Source organism: Propithecus coquereli, unplaced genomic scaffold (assembly GCF_000956105.1).
Source record: "Propithecus coquereli isolate 6110/MARCELLA unplaced genomic scaffold, Pcoq_1.0 Scaffold73, whole genome shotgun sequence".
NCBI classification, from domain to species: domain Eukaryota; kingdom Metazoa; phylum Chordata; class Mammalia; order Primates; family Indriidae; genus Propithecus; species Propithecus coquereli.
In genome coordinates this window covers 3,712,213-3,736,061 of record NW_012153396.1, presented here as the reverse complement: position 1 = coordinate 3,736,061, position 23,849 = coordinate 3,712,213, and the positions used below count along the sequence as shown (strand labels likewise).

General features: G+C 60.9%; 2 protein-coding genes across 2 annotated transcripts; one reads left to right on the top strand and one right to left on the bottom strand.

Moving 5' to 3' along the window:
• Positions 1 to 499: 499 nt before the first annotated feature.
• PSD (pleckstrin and Sec7 domain containing) lies at positions 500 to 15,725 on the top strand. Its single transcript, XM_012661700.1, has 17 exons — positions 500 to 943; positions 2,195 to 2,932; positions 3,210 to 3,312; positions 3,788 to 4,148; positions 4,875 to 5,315; positions 6,477 to 6,671; positions 6,838 to 6,918; positions 7,090 to 7,202; positions 7,813 to 7,871; positions 7,985 to 8,074; positions 11,743 to 11,786; positions 13,167 to 13,357; positions 13,441 to 13,511; positions 13,612 to 13,769; positions 13,912 to 14,056; positions 14,339 to 14,482; positions 14,930 to 15,725. Exons 2-17 carry the CDS (start codon positions 2,279 to 2,281, stop codon positions 15,155 to 15,157), a joined length of 3,078 nt encoding a protein of 1,025 aa, XP_012517154.1. The 5' UTR covers positions 500 to 943; positions 2,195 to 2,278; the 3' UTR covers positions 15,158 to 15,725.
• Positions 15,726 to 15,819: 94 nt separating this feature from the next.
• On the bottom strand, positions 15,820 to 23,490 carry NFKB2 (nuclear factor of kappa light polypeptide gene enhancer in B-cells 2 (p49/p100)). Its single transcript, XM_012661699.1, has 23 exons — positions 23,356 to 23,490; positions 22,037 to 22,124; positions 21,695 to 21,776; positions 21,537 to 21,577; positions 21,183 to 21,281; positions 20,952 to 21,103; positions 20,591 to 20,697; positions 20,347 to 20,505; positions 19,941 to 20,045; positions 19,741 to 19,826; positions 19,520 to 19,658; positions 19,169 to 19,297; positions 18,866 to 19,042; positions 18,646 to 18,787; positions 18,174 to 18,288; positions 17,859 to 18,081; positions 17,540 to 17,709; positions 17,309 to 17,411; positions 17,031 to 17,182; positions 16,821 to 16,890; positions 16,430 to 16,602; positions 16,189 to 16,300; positions 15,820 to 16,087 (listed from the first exon to the last, which is right to left on the bottom strand). The coding sequence occupies exons 2-23, from the start codon at positions 22,055 to 22,057 to the stop codon at positions 15,966 to 15,968; spliced, it is 2,679 nt and encodes an 892-aa protein (XP_012517153.1). The 5' UTR covers positions 22,058 to 22,124; positions 23,356 to 23,490; the 3' UTR covers positions 15,820 to 15,965.
• Between the last annotated feature and the right edge of the window lie 359 nt (positions 23,491 to 23,849).

Below are 23,849 nucleotides of genomic sequence, written 5' to 3'. Positions count from 1 at the left end.
CGCCCCCGCCTCGCACGTCCTTGCGCCCCCTGACCGCCCAAACAGACCCCTTCTTCCTTCCGAGGTCGCCACCTTCCCATCCTGGCCTTCCAAAGGAGAGTAGTTGCCATAGTAACTCGAGCGGCGCTTTCTTAAAATAGCCAGGACCCCTTCTACCCTGGTCAAGGGCACCAGGGTTGCCTGTCCCCCACTTCTTCCAGTCCCGGGGTCATCCCATCTAACCTCTTACCCCTAGGCGGGAGGGCCACCGGCTCAGGCAGTAAGGAAGTTCTTCCTGAAGTCTGGCTTAACATCCCTCCTGCTGCACCTAGCTAGGGTGGGTGGTCAGGGTCGGGTCTCCTGGGTCCAAGACTCAAAACCCCAAGGGGTTCAAGACTGCGTTCCCTATATCTCCCTTCCATAGTTGATGGTCTCCTGGATTTAAGAGGCGGGTCTGGTCTACACCCATACCGTGTGCTTGGCGCGTCCGCGTGCTCGTGGGGGCGGGAGCGCGTGTGGCATGTAACAGGTCATGTGGCAGCCTCCTAGGGACACGCGTGGAGTCTGGAGCGGGACACGCGTGTGCACCTGGGCCATACATGTGGCACAGGGGTCAGTGGGTGAGAAAGACGTAGACACGAGTGGGGTGGGGCACGTGAGGGTCTGGAGAATAGAACCAGGGGTTCCATGCGCCCTCCCCCTTGTCTGGGGCGGGTCTTAGGTTGGCGGGAGAGCTCAGCGGAGACCTAGTGACGAGGGAGGCTGGCAGCCTCCGGGGCTCAGGGCCCTGGGAGAGGGCGGGGGGTGGGGGGGATTAGCGTTGCCTGAGCAGCGCGCAGGGGGTAGGAGGAGGGATTGAGAGGCGGGCGGGCCTGGAGCAAGCAGGAGCCGCGCTGCCTTCACAGCTGAGCAGGGCCCAGCCTCTCCTCTGCCTCTCCTCGGTCTCAGCTCCAGGCGAGCAGCGGTGAGTACTGAGGTGGCTTTGAGTGGGGGCTGCACAGAGAACTGCGCTGGGCCCCCTTTGAGCTTCCGGAATCTGCCTGGCCGGGTTGCTGCTCCTGACCTCTGCCCCTACCCTGTGTTGCCACCAGAGGCCCCATTACCCCTTTATGGTCCCTCCTGGGCTGGACAAGATCTGTCATACTCCTGGGGAGTGAGGAGGAGGAGAAAGATGTGGTGCAGTCTTCCCCCGCCCTAGGAGACCCCAGGGACTGGAAGCGGGGGGAGGGTATGCATCCCTGCTTGAGTATGCGTGTAAATGTACATCTGTGTTTGTATGTGACTGTGATCAGTATGTCTCTGTGAGTGTCTGATACACCTGGATCTCTGTGTGTATTGGAGAATGAGAGCCTGTGTATATATTTGGGTATCTCTTTGTGTGTTCCTCTTTGATGATGGTGTGTGTGTAAAACAAGCATGTGCCTTTCTATTACACACATATTTGTTATGACTGTGAGAGTGCATGAGGGTGTGTCTTTGAGCAATATGTGTGTCTGCCTGTGTGTGCCGGAGGGTGTTGCCTGTGAATGTGTTTAACTGTGTACTGACATATTTGTCCTTATGTGTGTGTGTGTGTGTGTGCATGGGTGCATGTGTGTGTGTGCATGTGCCAGTCTGTACCTGTGTGGAGAACAAGAATGTCCCTTTGCCATTCAGCATATATGTACTGGGGATAGGGATCACTGCTCAGGCCTTTCTCCTCCCCTCCACCCTGTGCCTCTAAGCCCTTCGTCGTCCCTATATAACCCCCATTCTTCCTCCCTCTCCTTCCAGGAGACCTGGGTTCCCCTTTCCTGAGTGAGGGGGCTCCATAAGAGGGACTGTAGCGGACCCAGAGCTGTATGATGTGATGGTTGGCTGACAATCCTGATCCAGAGGGTGGGGTACCAGCTCCCCCACACCAGAAGTAGCTCCAAAGTGCCACAGTAACTCTGGGCTCACTCAACTTCTGGAATAGCTTCCTCTCTCCCCCAAGGGTGATCCTCAGGGCCCCCAGGCAGAAGGAGAGGATCCAGGGGCCCACTGGGTGTACAGTTCTTTTCTCCTCAGGTCTCCATGGAAGTAGCCCCCGGTTTGGGATCAGTGATCCCATATTCCCAGGGAGGGCTAGGTCCCTGGTGCTCAGATGCCCCAGCCAACTTTCCCTTCCCTGTCTCTGCTGTCCCACCCATCTAACTTCCTGGCAGTTCATCCTGCTCCCCTTCCTCTCTTACAGGCCTGTCTGAAGAGCATGCAGCCCCCTCACTCCCCGCCTGGCCTCGCCATCCCTGCCCCCCCAGCCTGACCCCCCGGCCCCAGCATGGCCCAGGGTGCCATGCGCTTCTGCTCGGAAGGCGACTGTGCCATTTCCCCACCACGATGCCCACGCCGCTGGCTTCCCGAAGGTCCGGTGCCCCAGAGCCCCCCAGCCAGCATGTATGGCAGCACAGGCTCTTTGCTACGACGAGTGGCAGGTCCAGGTCCCCGAGGCCGGGAACTGGGACGTGTGACAGCACCTTGTACACCTCTGCGTGGCCCCCCCTCACCCTGCATTGCTCCTTCACCCTGGGCACCCTCTTCACCCACTGGGCAGCCCCCACCAGGGGCCCAGAGCTCCGTGGTCATCTTCCGCTTTGTGGAGAAGGCCAGCGTGAGGCCACTGAATGGGCTACCTGCTCCCGGAGGCTTGAGTCGGAGCTGGGATCTGGGTGGGGTTTCTCCTCCTAGGCCCGCCCCAGCCCTTGGGCCTGTCTCCAATCGCAAGTTACGGCTGGAGGCATCCACGTCAGACCCACTCCCAGCCAGAGGAGGCTCAGCCCTTCCTTGCGGCCGGGACCCTTTACATGGGCCACCAGTTCCACCCCAGGTTGGGACAGATGGCCTTTATTCCTCTCTCCCCAATGGGCTGGGGGGGCCCCCTGAGCACCTGGCCACGCTATTCCGAGGACCTGCTGACACTGGATTACTGAACCAGGTATGCAACCTCCCTTGGGCTCCCTGGGACCCCAGTGACCCAGTGAAGGGGCAAGGCTTGGACCCCTGTCAGACTTGGGCCTGTCTGCTGTCCACTCCGAATCCTTTAATCTGTCCTAAATATGTCTCCTTCTTGCCCTCTGTGTTTGTCTAACCTGTGTCTCTACACCTCCATCTCTGTCACTGTGTGTTTTTGTTTCTGTGTTTCTGTCCCATATTCTTGTGTCCTTGTATGTCTGGCTTTTTCTCTGGGTGCCTGTGTCTCCCTCTTGGCTCAGGGAGACACCTGGTCCTCCCCCCGGGAAGTTTCCTCTCATGCCCAGAGAATTGCTCGAGCCAAATGGGAATTCTTCTATGGCTCCTTGGACCCCCCCAGCTCAGGTAAGGCCAGGACTGGGGCAAGGAGAACAGGGCAGGGCCGTCCCCAAGTCGGCTGAGGCTTGGGAGGGAGCCTGCCTTCAAACTTCCCCTGGTCCCTTCCTGGGCTCCTGAATCAGCCAGGCCGCCCTAGGCCTCAACCTTTCCATCTGTGTTATGAGGGCACCTGGAGGATAGGGCTGGGGGGCACCTGGAGGAGGCTGGGTAGTGTAGGGAGAGGAGGGAGGATGTCAGTGGTCATTCCATGCAGTGAAGAGGCAAGTCTCCTTCAGGCTCCTCCAAGCTGTTTGACAAGAACTTGGTTTGAAATGAGCTCCACTGGCACCAGGAACAAGCTAAGTTTGTAGCAGGAGGAGTGGTGGCAAGACAGTGAGAGGACTTCTGCCAATATGAGGCAGTGGGGAGGGTTCTGAGAACAGGGTCAGGACAGGGAGCTGACAAGGACAATGTCCTGACCTGGATGCTATGCATACTACAGGTGCTAAGCCCCCAGAGCGGGCTCCCCCATCTCCTCCTGGGGTGGGCTCAGGGCAGGGCTCTGGGGTGGCTGTGGGGCGAGCAGCCAAGTACTCCGAGACGGACCTGGACACGGTGCCCCTGAGGTGCTACCGCGAGACTGACATCGATGAGGTGCTGGCTGAGCGGGAGGAGGCTGACTCGGCCATCGAGAGCCAGCCCAGCTCTGAGGGCCTGCCTGGCACTGCCCGCCCACCTGCCCCCCGGCCCGGCCCAGGCCCTGGCCCTCGTTCCAGCCTGGGCAGTGGCAATGAAGATGAGGATGAGGCAGGCGGGGAAGAGGATGTGGACGATGAGGTGTTTGAGGCCTCAGAGGGGGCCCGGTGAGTAAGGGAGTGGGGGAGAAAGTGGCTTGCTCCTTCCCACTGGCCCAGAGGCCAAGCTGGGTCAAAGGGACTGGGATAGATGAGGACGGGGCCAGGAGCTGCAGGGCCAGGCTGTGGTGCTGCAGGGCAGAGTGGGGAGCAGGAGATTCTGCACAGAGGCCCTAGGCCTGGCGCAACACTGAGGATGTGGGGAGCTGGTATCAGCAAGAACACAGGGGGGTCGGGGCAGCCAGGAAAAGGAGGCAAGGAACTCTAGCAGGACAGGGGTCAGGTGCCAGGCCAGAGGCCAGGATCAAGCCTGGGGATCAGGGGTCAGCAGTCCAGATCCTGGGTCCTGGTGGGAGAGTGGGGCATGTGGGGCTTTCCTTTCCGTCTCACACCCCATTGCAGCTTGGAGCCTCATCTTCTCCTAAGATGTTGCCAGAAATAGAAATGGGATGGCAGGAGGGAAGCGGATCAGGGAAAAGGAGGAGAAAGGGAGATTAGCAGGGAGGCAGGGGGGAGGGAGAGAGAGGATGGGGTGCTGGGGACTGGTAGGGCTGGGATGCCCCAGGGGCACTGAATATCTTGGATCCTATACCAAGAGGGTCTTTTTTGTTAGGGGCTTAGGAGCCTGTGAAAAGGGGAAGATAATCCCCTTAACAGAGTCAGCTGTGTTCAATGAAATCCTGCCTGAGATCTGTCCTCTGGGCCCCTGATCAAAGATTTCCCCTGCCCCTGCAGGCCAGGGAGCCGGCTGCCTCACACCGGGCCTCTCAAATCTCCTGTGCCCTTTCTACCTGGGACCAGCCCCTCGGCCGACGGGCCTGACTCTTTCAGTTGTGTGTTCGAAGCCATCCTGGAGTCACACCGGGCCAAGGGCACCTCCTACACCAGCCTCGCCTCGCTGGAGGCCCTGGCCTCACCTGGCCCAACCCAGAGCCCCTTCTTCACCTTTGAGCTGCCTCCCCAACCCCCGACCCTGCGGCCTGACCCACCTGCGCCTGCCCCGCTTGCCCCTCTGGAACTGGACTCTGGTACCAGCTCCGCTGCTGATGGTCCTTGGACACAGAGAGGGGAGGAGGAAGAGGCAGAGGCCAGAGCCAAACTGGCCCCAGAGAGGGAGCCCCCTAGTCCCTGCCATTCAGATGACAGCCTTGGGCTGGGGGCGGCACCCCTTGGCAGGTGAGTAGTTACTTTGGTCCCTCAGATCTGAGGCCCCTGGAGCCCCATCACTGTCCCAGAACTGATTTAAGGGACAGATCCTGACTGTGAGGATGTAGTTAATATTCCTGACCCCTGACTAGGGGTGGTTATGGGGTACAGATGCCTGTTTTCCCATTTGGATGATAGCGCCTCTGGTCTCAAATCCAGTGACTTGAGAAACCATGAGTCAGGACTGAAGGATCCCCAGAGAACATCCTCCTTTCTCCCTGGAGCGCCCTTTCCTCTCCAGGCAGTCTCTAACCTGCTTAGAATTCCCATGATCTTACCCCACCCAGCCTGGAGGCTTCACCAAAGATGGAGCCACCAGCCTCTCCCACTGCCTCCCTCCCATGTTGCCCCCTGCCCAATCAGGCATCTCTCACCCTGCTCCAGGAAGTCCTTTCACAGTCTAACCTTTCTGCTCTCCACTCTGCCAGCTACCCTCTCAGTCATGGAAGCCATGGCAACAGGAGGGGGTGGCCAGGGAGACAGCGTTGCCTAGCAACCAGGAGTTTCCGGCCTCTTGTCTCTGGGGTGACAGGTGGCTTTGCCAGTAGAGCAGCTGGGGTGGGAAGGGAAGAGGAGGAGAGAAAGAGGATGAGGGGTGCACCCTGACCCCCAGTCTCCCTAACCCCAGAGGCTGTTTCTTTGGGGAGCACCAAGGAGAGACTCCTTTCCCTAAACAGTGGGAGGAAGAAAGACTTAGGAGCAGGAGGGTGTCCCTGCTGCCCTCAAATCTTTGCCTGACCCTCCACTGCTCCTCCCTGCAACCCATCTATTCCGCCTTTGTCCATAGTCTCAGAGACAGAGGACTATGAGTAGGGCCAGTGTAGGGATGGTGGTCTATATCTAATAGCAAACTTAGGCCTCTGGAAACTTAGGGGAAGCAGCCAGAACTCCCACAGCAACAAGATGGATGTGGGTTAGATTTGAGGCAGGACTTCTATGGACAGGTGGTAATGATAGAATAGACTGATGGACACAACGTGTACAGTCTCCTTCCTTGAAGAAAAGAAAAATGCCCTCCCCATGTCCCTCTCTCCCTTTCCCCATCTTCTGGACCTGGAGGCAGAGGGAGGGACTAGATGGCCTCTGAGGGCCCTGCCCCACCCCTGACCTGGTGGTGTTCTACCCTGGCAGCGAACTACCCCTGAGCCAGCTGGTATCTGACTCGGATTCAGAACTGGACAGCACAGAGCGGCTGGCCCTGGGAAGCACGGACACCTTGTCCAACGGGCAGAAAGCGGATCTGGAGGCCGCACAGCGCCTGGCCAAGAGGCTGTACCGACTAGATGGCTTCAGGAAGGCCGATGTGGCCAGGCACCTGGGCAAGAAGTAAAGCCACTGGACTGGGACTGAGGAAGGGGGTGGAGGGAATGCATCCTGGGGACAGCACCTCCACATCCTCTCCATCCAGTGCCCCTGGGTCTCTAGGTAACCCTCAGCTGACTCCTTGACACTGCCTCTTGAGACCCCACCTGTTTCTCTGCCCTGCCCACAGCAATGACTTCAGCAAACTGGTGGCTGGGGAGTACCTCAAGTTCTTTGTCTTCACGGGCATGACTCTGGACCAAGCTCTCAGGTGGGTGTGCAGCCAATTGAGGACAGGCCCCCAGTCTCTAGGCTTGGTGTACAAGGTGCCAGCTGTGCCTCCTCTGAGCCCTTGGGTCTCCCCTGAGCTGACATCACCCTGCCCAAGCTGGTAAGGGAACCTTGGGTAGGGATGATATCCTCCCTCTTTCCCTGTCCCAAGGGTGTTTCTGAAGGAGCTGGCCTTAATGGGTGAGACCCAGGAACGGGAGCGTGTGCTGGCCCACTTCTCTCAGCGATACTTCCAGTGCAATCCTGAAGCCCTGTCCTCAGAGGGTAAGGAGGCCGAGAGCAGGATTGTCCCAGCTGGCCAGAGGCAGATGGGCTGGCACTGAGTGTGTGTATAGGAGCATGAGTATGTGTGCAAGAGGGAATGAATGTGTAGGCATGTGAACATGCATGTGCACAGACAGTGCTGGCATGGCTACATGTATGTGGAACTATACATGGGGCAGGCATATTGCTAGGGTAAAGTGTGTGTTGTGAAGAGGCAGGGGTTTGTATGCGGTTGGTCACATACACGTGCAGGACAGTGCTTGGCTTGAGTGGGGATTCTGCCTGGCTGCAGCGATCTACGTAAGTGTGGGGTTGACTTGCTTGTGTTCAATGCATAGAGGCATGTGAGTGTGGGGGCAAGCAGTGGGCCGCCCCCAGTACCTTAGGGAGCTAGGAAAGGGGTCCTGAGAAAAGGGAGAGGTCCTTGCTGAGAGATCTGCTGGAGGAGGAGGTCTTTTCTGGGGAGGGTTCAGGACGTAGGAGTGGGTGGTTGTGGGCCAAAGGGGGCCCTGAAACGGTGGGTGGGGGGCACGAACTATGAGGCTAGGGAAGATGGCTGTGGGAAGAGTCCCTGGGAAGTGGCGGTGGCTGAATGTCAGCTCCTCCCTAGATGGTGCCCACACGCTGACCTGCGCTCTCATGCTACTCAACACGGATCTCCATGGCCACGTGAGTGGGGGGCGCACAGGCAGGAGCCGGGAAAACAGACCTTTCTCCAGACACTTAAAGGCCGGGGAGGCCCAGGGCCCTCCAGGGTCACAGGCCTCTGTTCCCTCCCTTAGAACATCGGGAAGCGCATGACCTGCGGGGACTTCATCGGGAACCTGGAGGGCCTCAACGATGGCGGAGACTTCCCCAGGGAGCTGCTCAAGGTGGGGGGCGGGGCAGCGTAGAAGTTGCTGGAGGGGAAGGATGGAGGACCCAGTCGGCAGCAGAGTCGGAGGGAGGGCAGGGGTGGGGCTTTGAGGCCCCGGGTTCCTGCTGCGGGAACCTGGGCTCTCGTGACTCAGCCTGGGGACCGCCCCCTCCCCCAGCCCCCACACGCAGGCTCTCCCGGAACATGCGCACACGCGTGCAATCGCGGCTGCGCGCGGCGGGGGAGGGGAGCGGCTCTGGAAAACACTTGAGAGGGCGGTCCTGCACCCTGCCTTTGCCTTGTCGGTTCCCCTCGTCCAGGGTGCACTGGGGGTGAAAGGGGGTCCCTGCATGGGGCAGAGGGTACTCAGGCACACCGCTCCCACCCCAGTGTGTACAGCCACAAAGACTTTCCTCGTACCGATGCGCTGGAGGGACCCGGAGGTAGAGGGGGCCTGAGAGGGACAAAGGCTTTTCTGAGGTTGCGCAGCAAGTTGGCGCAGAGCTGGGACTCGATTCTGCGCTTCTGGCTCCCTTGTGGGCAGGCCCCAGGCCCAGGCCTCAGCTCCAGCGCCATCACCTGAGGGGTCAGATGATACACAGGGGCTGGTGGGGGTGGGAGGAGAAGGGGGCGTCCCAGTCCCGTGGGTTCATTCCTGTCCCCGATCGAGTGGTGTTTTATGCCGGGGAGTCCTGGGCTCACTGGAAGAAACCCCCAGGGTTGGACAAAGGTGTCTCTGGGCCGCTACATATATGTAACTGCACAGGAGTGTCGTAGGGCGTGTCTGTGACAAGCTTGGGGTGTATTGGGCTTCTGAGTTTGAGGATGCGTCTGAATGGGGGTGTCTGTTGTGAGTTGAGGTGTTGGATGAGTTTGGGTGTATGCCCGAGTTGTTTATGTGCGACGGGGCATCAGTGAATCAAGGGGTTTGTATGGCTTGGGGTATTTGTGCTTTAGGGCTTATAATTTAGTGTGTATCCGAGTTGGGGTGTAGGCTGGGTGTTTGTGGGATGGGTTCTACGTCTGCGAGTTGGATGTGTCTGATTTTTGACATATGCCTGTGAGTAGGGGGTGTATGTTGAGTTAAAGATTGTACATTTGAGGTGTACATCTGCGTTTGAAGTGTCTGTGAGTTGGTGTGACTGTGAATTGGTGCGTGTGGTTAGTTGAGGTGTATGCGTGAACTGGGGTATGTGGTCGTGAGTGGGGATATATATGGGGCGTTTGGCGGGTATCTGCGGGTGAGTTGGATGAGGCCAGGGCTATTCCCTGGCTGCCTCCATCCATCCTGCCTCGAGTGCCCTCCCGACTCAGTGTCAAAGGGCCCCCGGGCCGGCGGTCCGACCCCTCCCCTCATCCCCACCCCCATCCCGAGGAGCCAGGAGGGAGTTCCAGACCCTACAGGTCAGCCCACCTTCACGCCCCAGGCCTAGAGCTCCCAGCGCCCCCTGCCAGTCTCCCCGGAGCAGCCCGAGCCGCCCGCCCCCACGCAAGCGCCCCTACTGGCCTCCCCAGGCCGCTCCCGGTGGTGGCGCGGCGGGCCCCCCTCACGGTCGGGCGCCTGCATTTCGCGCCGTCCCCGCCCCCAGCCCTCGTCCTCCCCTCCCCGTCGGCGCCCCCCTCCCGCTCGCGCCGAGCTGCAGAGCAGACAGCGCCGCCGCCGCCGCGCGCTCCGTGCGTCGGTGGGAGCCGGGCCGGGCCGGGCCGGGCTCGGGCCGCGCCGCGCCGCTCGCGCTGGCTGTCGGGGGAGCCGTCCGCTGGCCGTTCGGGGCGGCCCGGGGGCCAAGGGCGGGCGGGGGCATGGCCGGGGGCCACGGCGCTCCGGCCGGGCCAGCATGATCGGCGTCAACAGCATTCACAGCAGCGCCGGGCGGCTGCGCTCGCGCTCGCTGTGCTCCGTGCGCTACGGGCGCACCCACCGCGGCGCGGAGACCCTGTGCTACGGCTGGCCGCAGCGCTCTCGCAGTCTCAAGCCCGTGCTCTACACCGACCTGGTGGTCAGCCGCCTGCAGAGCCGCAAGAAGAAAAAGGCGGTGAGGGCGTTCGGGCCGCGGCCCACGCCAGGCGGGGGGGCGACCGAGGAGGAGGCTTGAGGGAGGCACCGAGGGCGGCAGGAGCCCAGGGGAGCATCGATGGGGCCAAGGGGGGAGCCTGGCAGGGACAGAGCTCACGGGTATGGACTGAGGGCGACAGGGAAGGCACAGACCGTTGGACCAATGTGGGCTTCACTAACCAAAAGGTCTTTGGGGAGGAAGAGGGTTTTCTAGATGGGAGCATGACATGGGACTCTGCAATGGGGTTCAGGACCTTCCAAGGAAGGTGTGTTTGTGGGCCAAAGGGGGTCCTGAGATGGGGCAGGGGACGAACTAGAAGGCTGGAGACAAGGATTGCAGATTGGATCTTGGTGGCCACTTAAGCCTCCTGGCCAGAGAGTTGGGGAGTGAGGGTTTAGGGGACTAAGCCATGCTGCGTTTGGGCTTCCGTATGTGCTGGAAGTGCTATGTGTTGATTAGCCTGGGTTGTGCTGGGGCGGCGGTGGAGGCTGTGGCGTGCACCCACCCCCAGACAGGGTGTGGACAGGGTGTGTGCGGGTGGGATACCTGGCTAGCCCTGTGGCTGGGCATGGCTGTGGGCAGCGAGAGAGAGTCAGAGACTGTGGTGTGTTGGAGGGAATGAAGGCTGTGTCCCATCACAGGGAAGGTGCCGACGTCACCATTGCACCCAGCTCACATGCAGGCAGCATCACATGCCACACACTTAGCCCAACACGCACATGCTGGGGACACACCCACTCAGACAGGCTGGCGGAAGCACCCCCACAGTTGGAGGCGCTGGCATGGACCCATGTTCCAGGCTACTCCCAAGAAGAGGGGTCCCCTACACTGCTCATGGAGCCTATTCTCTCCTCTGACCACCTCAAGCCTCCCAAGTGTCCTCCAGGCCACCTATATGGAGAGGAAATGACTGCTTCAGAAGCTCACAGGAAGTTTGGGCTGGGCAGTGATTGGAAGCTAAAGCCGCTGCCTTTAGACTAGTGTTCACTCCCCAGCAACATGATGTGTGCGTGCACACAGGCAGGAGCTGGATGGCCCTGGCGATTGGCTTGGTAGGGCTGTCTGGGTTAGGGGGGCCTCAGTTTGTCCTGGGGTTGGAAGCCATGACAGTGTATTCTCTGTTAGTCAAGGAATAAGCTGAGAGGGTAAGTCCTCTATGCTGGGGCCTCAGTTTCCCCATATGCTGTGTGTGGATTTATCCTGTGGAAACAGGCCGAAGCATGTGGTTGGGGGAGGGAGAGTTCCTAGGGCTGCTCTTTCCCATCCCCTCCAGGGCCGTCCTTCGGCCCAAGGTCTGAGCAGGATAGCCCCTTAACAATAATAAAGGTGATAATGGCAGCTACCTTTATTGTGCGTCAACCTGTGCCAGGATGCCCTGTGCGAACTGCTTGTGCCCACGTGTTACTACGTTCGTTCTTCCCCATGGATACTTGCCCAGCATCATGTAGCTAAAGTGGTGGAGCTGGGCCTTGTCCAGAGCCTGTGTTCTTGGTCATTATACTCTGCTGCCCCTCCCCCTTAGTTCTGTCTTCTCTCCCAAGTTGGGAGGGAGGGCTCTGACATTGGGGTACATGGTGCCTCCTCCCCCAGGACTGACCCACAGCCCCCTGATTTGTTCCTCCCTCCCCAGGCCTTGTACAGCTCCATCAAGAATGAGAAGTTGCAGTGGGCCATGTGAGTCCTGGGGCTGAGTGGTGGGTTAGGGGTGGGGCTTGGGGAAGGGGCTACCTGGGGGGGCCAGGAGAATTGGGTGGATCTTGTGAGTCCTGGGGCTGTGGGGCAGGGGAGGGGTGAGAGTTCATGAGAGACAGTGAAGCTGCCTCACTTCCTTCTTTGGAGATGCTGCCTGGACCTGGGGCTCTGCGTCTTGTCTCTAGCTGGGTTGTTATGACAAGCTGGGGTTGGGGGTGTGTGTGCTGAAACATAAAAGGGAGGTCCCCTGGCAACCCTAGTGGGAAAGCAGAAGCCTGTGGAAGTAGGGCCCTGACCAGTAGCACGAGTGGCCCTACTTAGGTCCTAGGAAGCCCAGATATCACAGAACAAGGAACCTATTCTTGTCTATTCTTGGCAGCCCCCAATAGAAACAGCAAGGCTTAAAGTGTTAGAGAGTGCAGTCTGAGAGAGGAGGTCCACTTTGGGCTTGGGACCCCCAGTCTGAGGGTGCAGCTCTCATTGTAACAGCCAGTAGATTGCTGTATTCGCTGGTATTTGCTGAGAGCCACTGTGCAGTTTAGCTAGGAGCTCCGGTTAGTAGAGAAGACCTCACAGGAGGCAGAGCTCAGGATTAGGGTGCAGGGGGAGATCAGGGAAGGCTTTTTGGAGGCTTGGGACTGACACAAGTCTCGAAGGAGGGGAAACATTTGGGAAGAGAAAAGGGGAAGTTGGTATTTGGGAGGCAAAGGTGTGGTGGCTGATGTGAGTGTGAGTGGGAGACCATGACGGGGCAGGCCTGCCTGGAATGGAGCGTGGAAGAAGACGATGTTGGGGGAGATGCAGTGTAGGCTCCAGGTGGGAGGCAGTAGGGAGCTACTGCAGGTTCTTGAGCAGGGTAATGGCAAGATAGAATCCAATTTTTTATCTGACAGAGCCTGCAAACCAGGATGTACGGGGTGGGGGGGGCACTAGGAAGCTGCTTCTTCCTTCTTCTGCCACCATTTAGCCAACACGCTATGAGCAAAGCCTAGTGCTGGGTGTGGTTGAGACAGAGTTGAGTCAGACATGTGTCTGTCCTGGTGGAGAAGGGTGTGAGGGTTGGGGTGTATGTAGAAATGGAGAGGACAGGGCTGGCGACACGTGAGGGGAGGAAGGGACAGTTGTGGCCTTATGCTGCAGAGCTCTGATCTCAGGGAGGAGACAGCCTGCCTCCGGGTGCCCTGCTCTGAGGCGGGGAGACCCACTCTGAGGTGGGAGACATGACAGCGTCCTCAGGGTGATGGGACCCCCCCCCCAGCATCTCCACAAACACTGAAGGGGCTTTCAGGTGGGCAAAGGCCAGGACTGAAGGGGGGGTGATGGCTCCATGGCCAGCCCCCACTGAGGTGATCACGCCTGCAGAGACGAGGAGGAGCTGAGACGCTCTCTGTCTGAGTTGGCCGACCCCAACCCCAAGGTCATCAAGCGGGTCAGCGGGGGCAGTGGCAGCGGCTCCAGCCCTTTCCTGGACCTGACTCCGGAGCCTGGGGCCGCCGTCTACAAGCACGGGGCCCTGGTGCGAAAGGTGCACGCAGACCCCGACTGCAGGAAGAGTATGTGGCCAGGTGGAAGGGGCTGGGGGATGGATGGGAGTGGGCCTGTCCCTGGCCCCCCTGACCTGTCTTCCCTCCCCCAGCACCTCGGGGCAAGCGGGGCTGGAAGAGCTTCCACGGAATCCTCAAGGGCATGATCCTCTACTTGCAGAAGGTGAGGGGCCAGGCCAAAGGGTTGGGGCTGGACTGGCCGCGGGGGGGCATAGGTGGGCCGGGCTGGGACTGGGGCCAGGACAAGATGGGCACCCCTGCAGGAGGAGTACCAGCCAGGGAAGGCCCTTTCGGAGGCAGAGCTCAAGAATGCCATCAGCATCCACCACGCCCTGGCCACCCGAGCCAGCGACTACAGCAAGAGGCCCCATGTCTTCTACCTGCGCACAGCTGACTGGCGGGTCTTCCTCTTCCAGGCCCCGTGAGTGCCTTCCTGCTGCCCATCCTGGACTCCTTCACCCCACCTTCCGTCTTGCTCCCCTCCCTTGTCCCTGGATTGCCTCATTCCTTTTCAGGCCCAGAACCCTGGGCCCAGGTCCCAAGGGGCTGTGCTGTCTCCCCAGGAGCCTGGAGCAGATGCAGTCCTGGATCACTCGCATCAATGTGGTGGCTGCCATGTTCTCTGCACCCCCCTTCCCAGCTGCTGTTAGTTCCCAGAAGAAGTTCAGCCGCCCTCTCCTGCCCAGCGCTGCCACCCGCCTCTCCCAGGTAGCCCCAGCTCAGTCCACCTGGTACCAGTGAGGTGGAGGGGGCAGGCCCAGGCTGACTGCACTCTGAGCTGCTGTGTATGATCACGTGGCTGTCCCCTGCACCAGGACACTGGCCACAGGGGGCGAGTGGAGGCTGAAACCCAACCCCCACTCCCCTTGCCAGCTGGTTACCCAGACGTGGTGCTTTGTTTGTCCAAAGGAAGGGGCATCTTTTTAAAAACTTGCACAAAGGCACTGTATGGGCTGGAGTGACCCTGACTGTGCTTCCCTCGGCTGCCAGGAGGAGCAGGTGCGGACCCACGAGGCCAAGCTGAAGGCCATGGCAAGTGAGCTGCGGGAGCACCGGGCTGCCCACCTGAGCAAGAAGGCCCGGGGCAAGGAGGCTGATGAGCAGCGGCAGAAGGAGGCCTACCTGGAGTTTGAGGTGAGCCTCCCTGCCTGGGTACCTCTTTGTCACCACACACGGGCTCGGACTAGGGTGAAGGGCATGGGCTCTTTAGAGTGGGACCAGCTGGATGACGTTGGGCAGGCTGCTGACTCTCTCTGAGCCTCAGTCTCCTCTTCTGTGGAACAAAGACAACATTCCACACCCACTAGGGTCGTGAAGTGACATGTCTGTAAAGTGCTGTGTTCCCCAACTCTGGTAAAGCCTCAAGAAACTTTAGCTGTTGCAGTTAGTAGTCCTGAGAGAGCCCAGAGAGGGTGACCAACCTGCCAGGGGGCCATCTCACGGTCCTTGGGGGCTTCTGGGGCTTCAGAGGTGGGCAGGACCCTACCATCTCCTAGCCTTCTCTGGTGGCCCTCCCTGTCCAGATGGGGTGGGATGGGCGGAGGGGGCAGAGCGGGCTCTCACAGCCCTGCCTCTCTTCAGAAATCCCGCTATGGCACGTACGCGGCGCTGCTGCGGGTCAAGCTGAAGGCGGGCAGCGAAGAGCTGGACGCCGTTGAGGCAGCACTGGCCCAGGCCGGGAGCGTGGAGGACGGACTCCCCCCATCTCACTCCAGTCCCTCCCTGCAGCCCAACCCCTCCAGCCAGCCCCGGGCTCGTCACGGCTCAGAGTCTCGGGCAGGGACAGGCAGTGGGCGAAGGAAGCCCTGAGGTGGGGGTGGAGGTGGGCACCGGCAGGATGACACGGCCCTGCCTGAGCCCGGGCCGGCCTCGGGCCACCCATGAGGGCCTTGTGGCCCAGGGCCCGACCGCGCCGGACGCGGTGTCCGGGGCAGGGCAGGGCTGGGGCATGGGCCTCAGGAGCCTACACTGAGGGCCCCTCGGAGACCCCCTTTTTGTGATAATGTTTTGCACTTTTTCGTACTGGGGGGGCGGGGGTGGGGGCAGGAGGGGCCAGTGCCCCTGAACTTTTGATGCTTCTTTTTGCGTGGGGGAGGCCTGACAACGTTTCCGCTTTCTGCTGAGACCACCCCCACCCTGACACCAGCAATCCCCCTTCGTCCTGGGGCCTGGCTCAGACAGAGGCCAGGAGTTGGGGCTGAGCTGGTTTTCCCTCCTTCCTCCCCAAGGGCTCACCCTCTCTCCTTCCAGAGGTGGAGGAAGGGCATCCACGTCAAGGCCTGGTACGTGGGCCAGGGACAGTGCGGCCTTGCCTTCCCTCCTCAGTGGGCCCTGCCCTCTGTACAGCCTCCGCCCCATTAAACTGCTCTGGACTTGCCGACTGGGCCTCCTCCTTCTCTGCTCTCCAGTGCCTGGCTTGGGGCCAGGGTAGGTGGCTGCTTCCAGGGACAAGAGTCACATCGAGACTGCCATAAGTTGGGAAGGGGACCCTCCCCTTCCCTTGAGAATCCTTTATTTGCCCGAACTGAGGGGTGGGCATGGGGAGTTAAATAAGATTTGGAAGAGGTGGGGGTGCTGTACAGAGAGTCCAGAAGGGGGCTGGTGCGTGGGCGACAGTTCAGTGCACCTGAGGCTGGGGGTGCCCATGGCAGAGCCCTCCCGGTGGCTCAGGGGGTGGGCCCAGCTTCTCTGCCTCCTGTTCAACCGACTGGCTCCCGTAAGCACTGTCTTCCTTCACCTCTGTCGGGGCGGGAGGGCAGAGGGGAAAGGAAAAGGGGGTTGACGAGGCCACAAGCCTCTCAGCCTCCAGCCCAGATCCACCCTCCAGGTAGCCCCCTTACCTGTGCTGGGCAGCTTATCCTGGGTCTCGGGGCCCCTCAGCAGCCTCACTCCCTCCTCTAGGCCCATGTCAGACAGAGCGTCCAGCAGACCCCCCAGGTCCCCGCCAGCCAGCTAAGGAGAAGGAAGAGGCCTGAGGCGTGAACTAGGGTGTGGGGTCAGGGGCCTTGGGGCCAAGGGCGCATCAGGCTCTGAGACTGGGGAGGGGAAACCGGGGCTGGGGCAGGGCGCAGGCCGACCCACCTCGTAACTGCGCAGGAGACTGCCGCTGGGCGAGGCCGTCTTTCGGTACGTGTCCACCAGACTGCGTAGCCCCAGCCGCTCTGCCAGCTCTGCCCAGCTGCCCTGGGCTTCTGGCCCATCTAGCAGCTGCTCCAGGTTCTGCAGGGCTGTATCACCAAGTGACAACCCTGGCCCTGAGAGGACATAAATATAGACATGTCAGTTACCTCCAGAGTTGGGTGGAGACAGGTCCACCTGGACACTGCCTTTCTCCCAAGATGATCTGACAGTGAAGTCAGACAGGGCCACTGGGGGCTGAGGACGGGGTGGATGAAAGGAGACATCCTGCAGGGTCCTGGAGGAGGAGACATCTAGGTGAGGAGGGGGCTGGGAGTACATGATGACATCTCACCTGCCGGGCTGGGCGGGGTCAGAGGAGGTGCCAGGGTGTTCTGCGCAGCATTGAGCAGCAAGGTCTTCACCTGGGGAGACGGCCTCACCTTTACTACCTCCTACCATGTCCCCAAGCCCAGGTAGCCTTAAGTCCATATACTCAGGACCCCACCCCCATGCCCCGAAGGTGCCCTGTTCCTTGCTGCTGCTAGTCCCAGGTTGGCCTCACCTTGGTGCTGCGAGTGAGGTCAAGAGGCGTGTGGCCCCGGAAACTGCTTTGAGGGTCCCTCTCAGGCCCCTCGCAGTCCGAGTCGCTATCAGAGGTAGGGGGCGAGGGTAAGGGGCACAGGGGCTCCTCGTTCTCTGCATGGATGTCAGCACCTTTGGGAGGGAGGCAGTCATCGGGAGGTGCAATGGGGCCCACATTAAGGACTGCAAAGTGGGGAGTCTGGGAGGCACCTCTCCCCCACCCAACCCTGTTCAAATGTCCGTAAGGGTGAGACTGACCAGCCTTTAGAAGGAGGCGGGTGAGGGTCGGGGATCCCAGCCCAGCTGCCAGGTGTAGGGGTGTGTTTCCCGAAAAGGTACGAGCGTTCACATTGGCCTGGAGCTGTGGGGTGCAAGGGAGTAATTGACCACAGCACTGTCCAGTTGGCCACCCCCTCCCACGCACCTCTTCACCATCCTTAGTCCCTCCACAACCCTCGGCCCCACCCCTTCCACAATCCTCAGTCCCACCTTGGTGACCAGATGGGTGACCAACCCCAGCTCCTCCATCTCTGTGGCTAGGTGCAGGGCTGTCCGGCCCCCTTGCCGTTCTGCAGCCTCCACTTCGGCCCCACTGTCCACCAGCAGATCCAGACACTCGGGGCTTCGAGCACGGACCGCCAGGTGTATTGGGTACAGCCCTAGGGACACAGCACACTCAGCCTGCAGCTGTAGCTCCGGACCAGCCCTGACCAGTCAGCCTTGACACGTGTCCACTCTAGGCACTCACCAGATACCCTCCCTGGTCCCCACTCCTGCCCCCTTAGTCCGAATGAGATGGAGAACTCACCTTCAAAGTCAGGCATGTGTAACAGCTGTAACAGCTGGGGCGCGGTGGGGGCTCCACTCCGCAGCAGGGCACGCAGCAGGTTGGGGGCATCAGCACCTGCCCGCAGCGCCAGGTGCATGGCTGAGTCTCCGTGCCGATCCAGCAGAGCTGGGTCTGCACCCACCTGCAGCAGGAAGCTCACCACCCTCGTCTGCCCGGTGATCACTGCCAGGTGCAGGGGTGTCTGGGGACAAAGCAGGGTGAACCAGGCCTGCCCCTGGCTTAGACCCACTTGCCTCCCAACCCCTACCCCTCACCAGCCGGTACCCCCCCCACCTGGTGCAGGTGGTTGGTGAGGTTGACAACGCCGAGGTGCTGGGCATGGTAGATGACGTGGGCTATCTGCTCGATGACGCTGGTCTGCCCGTGGATGATGGCCAGGTGCAGCGGCCTGGGGGGCGGGGAGGGAGTCTGGCCTAGCAAGCCCAGCCACTCAGAGCATCCTCTGCCCTCAAAACCCCACTGCCTCTGTAATCTCCCTCGCTGGGGCCTGTTGAACCCAGAACGTCTCCAAGGGCATTGGTTTACCTGAACTTAATCCTTCCCAGCACCCTTTTGAGGTAGATAAGTAGTATTATTGTACCCATTTCACGGTCGACAAAACTGAGGTTTTGAGAGACTAAGTACCTTGAGCAGAGCTAGTTAATAGCCAGGCCGGACTTGAAGCGCGGTCTGGCCGGCTCCAGGGCCCTTTCCTGCCCCCACCCCATGAACTCCCCCAACTCAGCCCTCCCTCTCGCCGGCCTACGTGTCTCCGTTCTCATCCTGGGCCGTCAGCAGGTGGCGCTGTCCTGCCAGCAGCGCGCGCGCATCCGCCGTGACGCCGTAGTCCAGCAGGGCTCGGGCGCTGCGCCGCGCCAGGCAGAACAGGCGCGCGTTGTACTCCCGCGCTGGGGACGACAAGGGCCGTGGGTAAAGGCTACGTCCCCACCCCGGTGTCCCGACCGCCCGGATGCCGGAGGCCGTACCTCGCTGCAGCATCTCCGGGGCCTGCGGTTCGCACTGGGGAGTCACAGGGTCCACGTCAGGTGCCGAGGCGGCCATCTGCGCCCCGCCCCCGCCTCCCGGGTAGCAGCCCATGGGGGCCGCGCCCGACTGGTAGTGGCTGTAGGCCAAGGAGGAGGAGAAAAAGCCGAGGCTGCCACCTGTGGGTATAGGCAAGGCTGTGGGGAGAGGGCACCAGCCAGGACCCTCCCAGATTTCTTCCACCGATTTTCTTCCCTTTACCCCTCCCTCCTCCATCCCCCTTCCCGCCACCAGCACCCCCTCACCTCCTCCTCCAGCTCCTCCATAACCCCCAGCCGAGCCCCCAGAGCCTCCACCCATGTGGGAGCCACCCCCGAAGGGCTGGGAGAAGGTGGGCAAGGCTTTCCTCCGTTTCCGCTGCACCTCCTCCTTGTCTGGGGGCAGAGGGAAATGGGATGTTAAAACCCCAGTTCAGGGGTCATGCTTCAGGGTCCTTTCCCCAGAAGCCCTCAGGCTGGCTCCTAGGAACCACTACCTGGGACCCTCCCCACTCTTGACTTGGCTCTTGGGTCCCCCGATCTAGTGCTTGGGACCCTCTAGCTCAGCCCTGCCAACCCTCTTCTGCCAGCCCCCTGGGATCCTCAGCCCTGCCCCACCTTCCACCAGAGGGTAATAGGTGAACTGTTTGGAGTCAGACACATCCCCCCCACGCTTTCGTTTCAGTTGCAGGAACACGGTTACAGGCCGCTCAATCTTCATCTTGTGATAGGGGGGTGTCCGGAACACAATGGCATACTGGTGTGGGGGGGACAACACAGGGTATCAGTGAAGCCTTCGCCTAATTCAGCTCCCAGCCCAGGCCTGGGCCCCTGGGTACCTGTTTATGAACATCTGTAGGAGAGAAGTCCCCAAAGGCCTGCCATCCATTCTCATCATCCTCATAGAACCGAACCTCAATGTCATCTACGGGGAAAACTGAAGCTTGGCCACAGCTCCAGGGCCATCTATCCTGGAGCTGCCCTGGCCCCCAATCGTATACCCAATGTCTTTAGCTCCCAGTCTGGGATCCAGCCTCACCTTTCTGCACCTTGTCACAAAGCAGATAAACTTCATCTCCACCCCGCACAGAGCCCGCTGTCTTGTCCATTCGAGAAATCTTCAGGTTTGAGGCCCCCGGAGACTCTATGGGGTTGGGATGTAGATTAATTGAGATGATATAACAGCCATGGCCACATTTATGAAGCCAGGTGCTTTGCACTCATCATCTCAACAACCCCAGGAGATGCAGGAACTGCTAGCATCCTTACTGACCAAAGACACAAGCGATACTCAGTGGGGGAAAGGACTTGCTCAAGATCACATAGCTCATATGTGGCAGGGCCAGGGTCAGAAGCCCAGGCCTATCTGACTCCACAGCTTGAGGTCACCCCTCATATTCCCTCTGGTACCCAGGTCTGGCATACCCGGCAGTCAGGATACTCACTGCTGTCATGGATGGGCTGGGAGATAACTGGCTTCAGGGGCAGGGAGAAGGAACCATCACTGGCTCGAAGGAAGGCTGAGAAGCGTAGCCGCACAATGCTCAGATCCATCACCTTCTTCAGCTCCTTGGCTTCCTGCTCCAGCTCGCGCCGCTCGGCCTCTGGGCAGTAGGCACACGTGTGACACCTGGGCTCCTCCCTCCTGCTCCTTCCATGAGCACCTCCCATGACTCCCCTGCCCCACACCTGTAAGACCCTGGGGCCTGGAGCGGAGTCTCTGCCTCTGAAGTTTTTGTATCATAATCTCCATCATGTTCTTCTTGGTCACATGTAGAACACCCAAGTTGTTAAATCTGGGGACAAGAGAGAGTCAGAGGCCTTCGCCCATACAGTCCTTTCCTCCTGAGGCACCTTCCTCATTGCCAGGGCTCAGCTCAGCCCTACTTCCTCAAGGAAGCTGTTCTAGTTTTTACTTGGGCCCTTGGGTATTGGGGCCAACCTGTGTCTCCCTTTGGTCAGATGCTAAGCTCACAGAGGTGGGCTGGGGCGTGGGACTGGCAGGCAATGAGGGGGCATACCGTGGGGGCCAGGGGTAGGGGACACCTACTGGGCAGTCATGTCCTTGGGCCCCACAGACACGGCGCAGACCCCCAGCTCGGAGCATTGCTTGCCCACCAGGCTGTGGGCATGAGCACGAGGCGGGTCACTGTGTGTTACCAGGTCCACCTCGATCTTGGCTGGTCCCTCGTAGTTACAGATCTGGGAGGGGCAGGAGCTGTCAGTCATGCCCCTCGACATGCTGTCCAGTAGCCCACCCTCCAGCACCATCCTGGCTCACCTTGACAGTGGGATAAGTCTTCCGGCCTTTCTCACTGGAGGCACCTGGCAGTCCTCCATGGGAGGGGCCTTCACAGCCATATCGAAATCGGAAGCCTCGCTGAAGGTCCAAAGGCAGAGTGACATTGGGATCAAGAGAGACTACCCCTGCCAGCCACATGCCTGGCCAGCAGTGACTAATGACTGGTAGTGTCTGCCCTGAACCAGAACCGCACCACTGCAATCAGCAGTAGTCTACCGTCCAACCCACTGTGGCCTCCTCCGCCAGTGACCGGCCCCGTGGCCAGCCAGCTACAGCTACCCCACTTGTCCCCAAAGCTGAAGCCATTCCATGCCATCCCTTTTGCTCACTCACCTGCTTAGGCTGTTCCACAATCACCAGGTAGGGGCCATCAGCTGGGGACAGAGAGGCCTTGCTGAGCCAGGGTCTCCAAGCCCACCCCCCAGGCAGAGTGCGCACCACAGGCTCTCCCTTCCCCTCCCTCTAAGACAAGGGGAGGTCAGGGGACTCACGTGTCTCTGGGGCTGGCTCCTTGGGCTCCACAATGGAGGGGTTGAATTTGAAATCATCATATTCAATGATGCCATCCAGACCCTGGTTTGGAGACAGACTGGGGGTGGCGGCCGATTCTGAGCCACCCCCAGGGCCCCACCTCCCATCTCTAAGCCCTCAGTAGTCACTCTCCCTCCTCCTCAGGCCCAAGAGAAAGCTCCTTGGGGAAGCAGAATCTGCAGACAGACGGACGGGCAAGCTCGGATAATCTGAAGGCACACAGGTGTAAGGGAGCAGAAAGGATTCCAGCAGACAGACACGGGGAGCCGCCGGCCGGTTTCAGGGCAGGCGGCCTGACTCACTGGGTCGTAGCAACTCTCCATGTCTCTGGGCTAGGCCCGGCTCTGGTGGCTCCGGCCCGGTGCTGCTTCCAGAGTTTTAGGCGCCCGCCTAGATGGTGGGGGGGAGTGACAGGGGGAGGGGAGGTCAGATTATAACGGGGGTGGGCGGGAGATGGGGGCCAGATTGGGGGAGGGTCCGATCTCCTCCAGCCGCCCGTCCGGGTGTGGCGGGTGAGATCCGGTGGAGGGCGAGATCCGGAGCTGGGCCCGGCCGGGGAAGGGGCAGGAAAGTTAGAGCAGCTTAGGAAAGTCCCGAAAATACCAGGGGGAGGCGGAGCCGGAGAGGGCGGGCCTGGAAATGACGCCGCGGGCCCCGCCCCCGCGGCGGGAGGGGCGGGAGGCCAGCACCCGCCTGCTGGCGCCGGCTGCTTCTCCGCGAGCAGAGGGGCGCGGAGAGTCAGGGAAGCCCCTGTGGGGGCGAGGCCCTCTCCTCCCTCCAGGGCAGGGGATGGGCCTCACGGCCGGGGGAGGCTCGAAGTCCGGGCCCAGGTCTGCCTCCCGCCCCCCTCCCCTCCCTCGGCCTGGAGCAACTTTGGGATTTTCTGCCGGGAGGGAGGCCACGGCTGATTCACCCCGGGGGGTTTTGGGGGGACATTCCTGCTGTCGGAAGGCCTCCTCTTTGAGTGGCCTGTAGGCGGGGGCTCTTCCCGGTGGGGGGCCCCAGGGGTTCTGACCCGAAAACGCGATTCTGGGGCCACAGGGCAGGGGAGGAAAGGTGTCCCCTTCTTTAGATGGGCTCCTCTGGTTCCCCTCTCCCCAAAACATCTCAACATCCGTCGATCCCCACACCGCACCAGCTCTGGGTGCCTAGGCGACCGGCAGACCCCTGCACGCTCCCACCCCAATCTCACAGCCGTGTGTAATACACGTGTGTTTCCGTCACAGCTCTACAAGTGTGGTTTCGGCCCTAGTGCTTGGGTGCATGTTGTGTGTGCATGGCGTCAACATGAGTGTGCAAGTGAGCATGTCTGTATACAGGTGGGTACATGTCAGTCTTGATGTGTAAGGGCGCCGGTGAGCACGTCTGCATGTGCATGTGTGTGAGTCCGACTGCACGGGCGCTGCTGTGCGCACGCCAGCACAGGTGGCAGGTGTACGCACGGCCCGCGTGTCTCTGTACAGGGATGTCGACGTGTATCCGTGTGTCTGGCTCGTCGTGCGCGCCCTCCCTGGGTGTGTGCATCCGCGGCTCTCCAGCCCCAGGGCTCGGTCAGTTATAGGCCCTCTTCCCGCCCTTCTCTGTGTCCCGGCCACCCAGGGGGCTGAACCCGGCCACTCACCGTGGCGGCGGCTCTGGTTCCGGCTTATCCCCGCGTCCGACCCGCCTCGGACGGGTCGCGACACCTCTCCAGCCACCCGGGCTGCAGCCGGGAAAGCCCCTTTCCGGCCCCCCGGAGGGGGGAATTCCCGTGACGTTTCCGTGCGTCACTCCCCGTGCCCTTTTTCATTGGCTGAAAGTTTAACTCCGGCCTCGCGCAGCCAACCGGGAGCGACTCGGGCGCGCCCCTCAGAGGGGAAGTGTTGGCGCTGGGCGGGCCTTGGGGATGTCTGTCCATCAGGCGCGAGCTCTGGCGGGGGGACCAGCCCCAGGAAGGACTCGCTGACCGAGCGCCACCCCAGCCGAGCGCCCCGGTTGCAGTCTCTTCACCCGCCTCGGCCTGCCCCAGACGGCTGGGATCTTCCGGCGCTACTCTGCTTTCGCCGCACCTGACGCTTGGCTACCTCTGAAGCTGGGGAACCCCAGAGGGGAGCCGGCCGGCCCCAGACCCCGGGG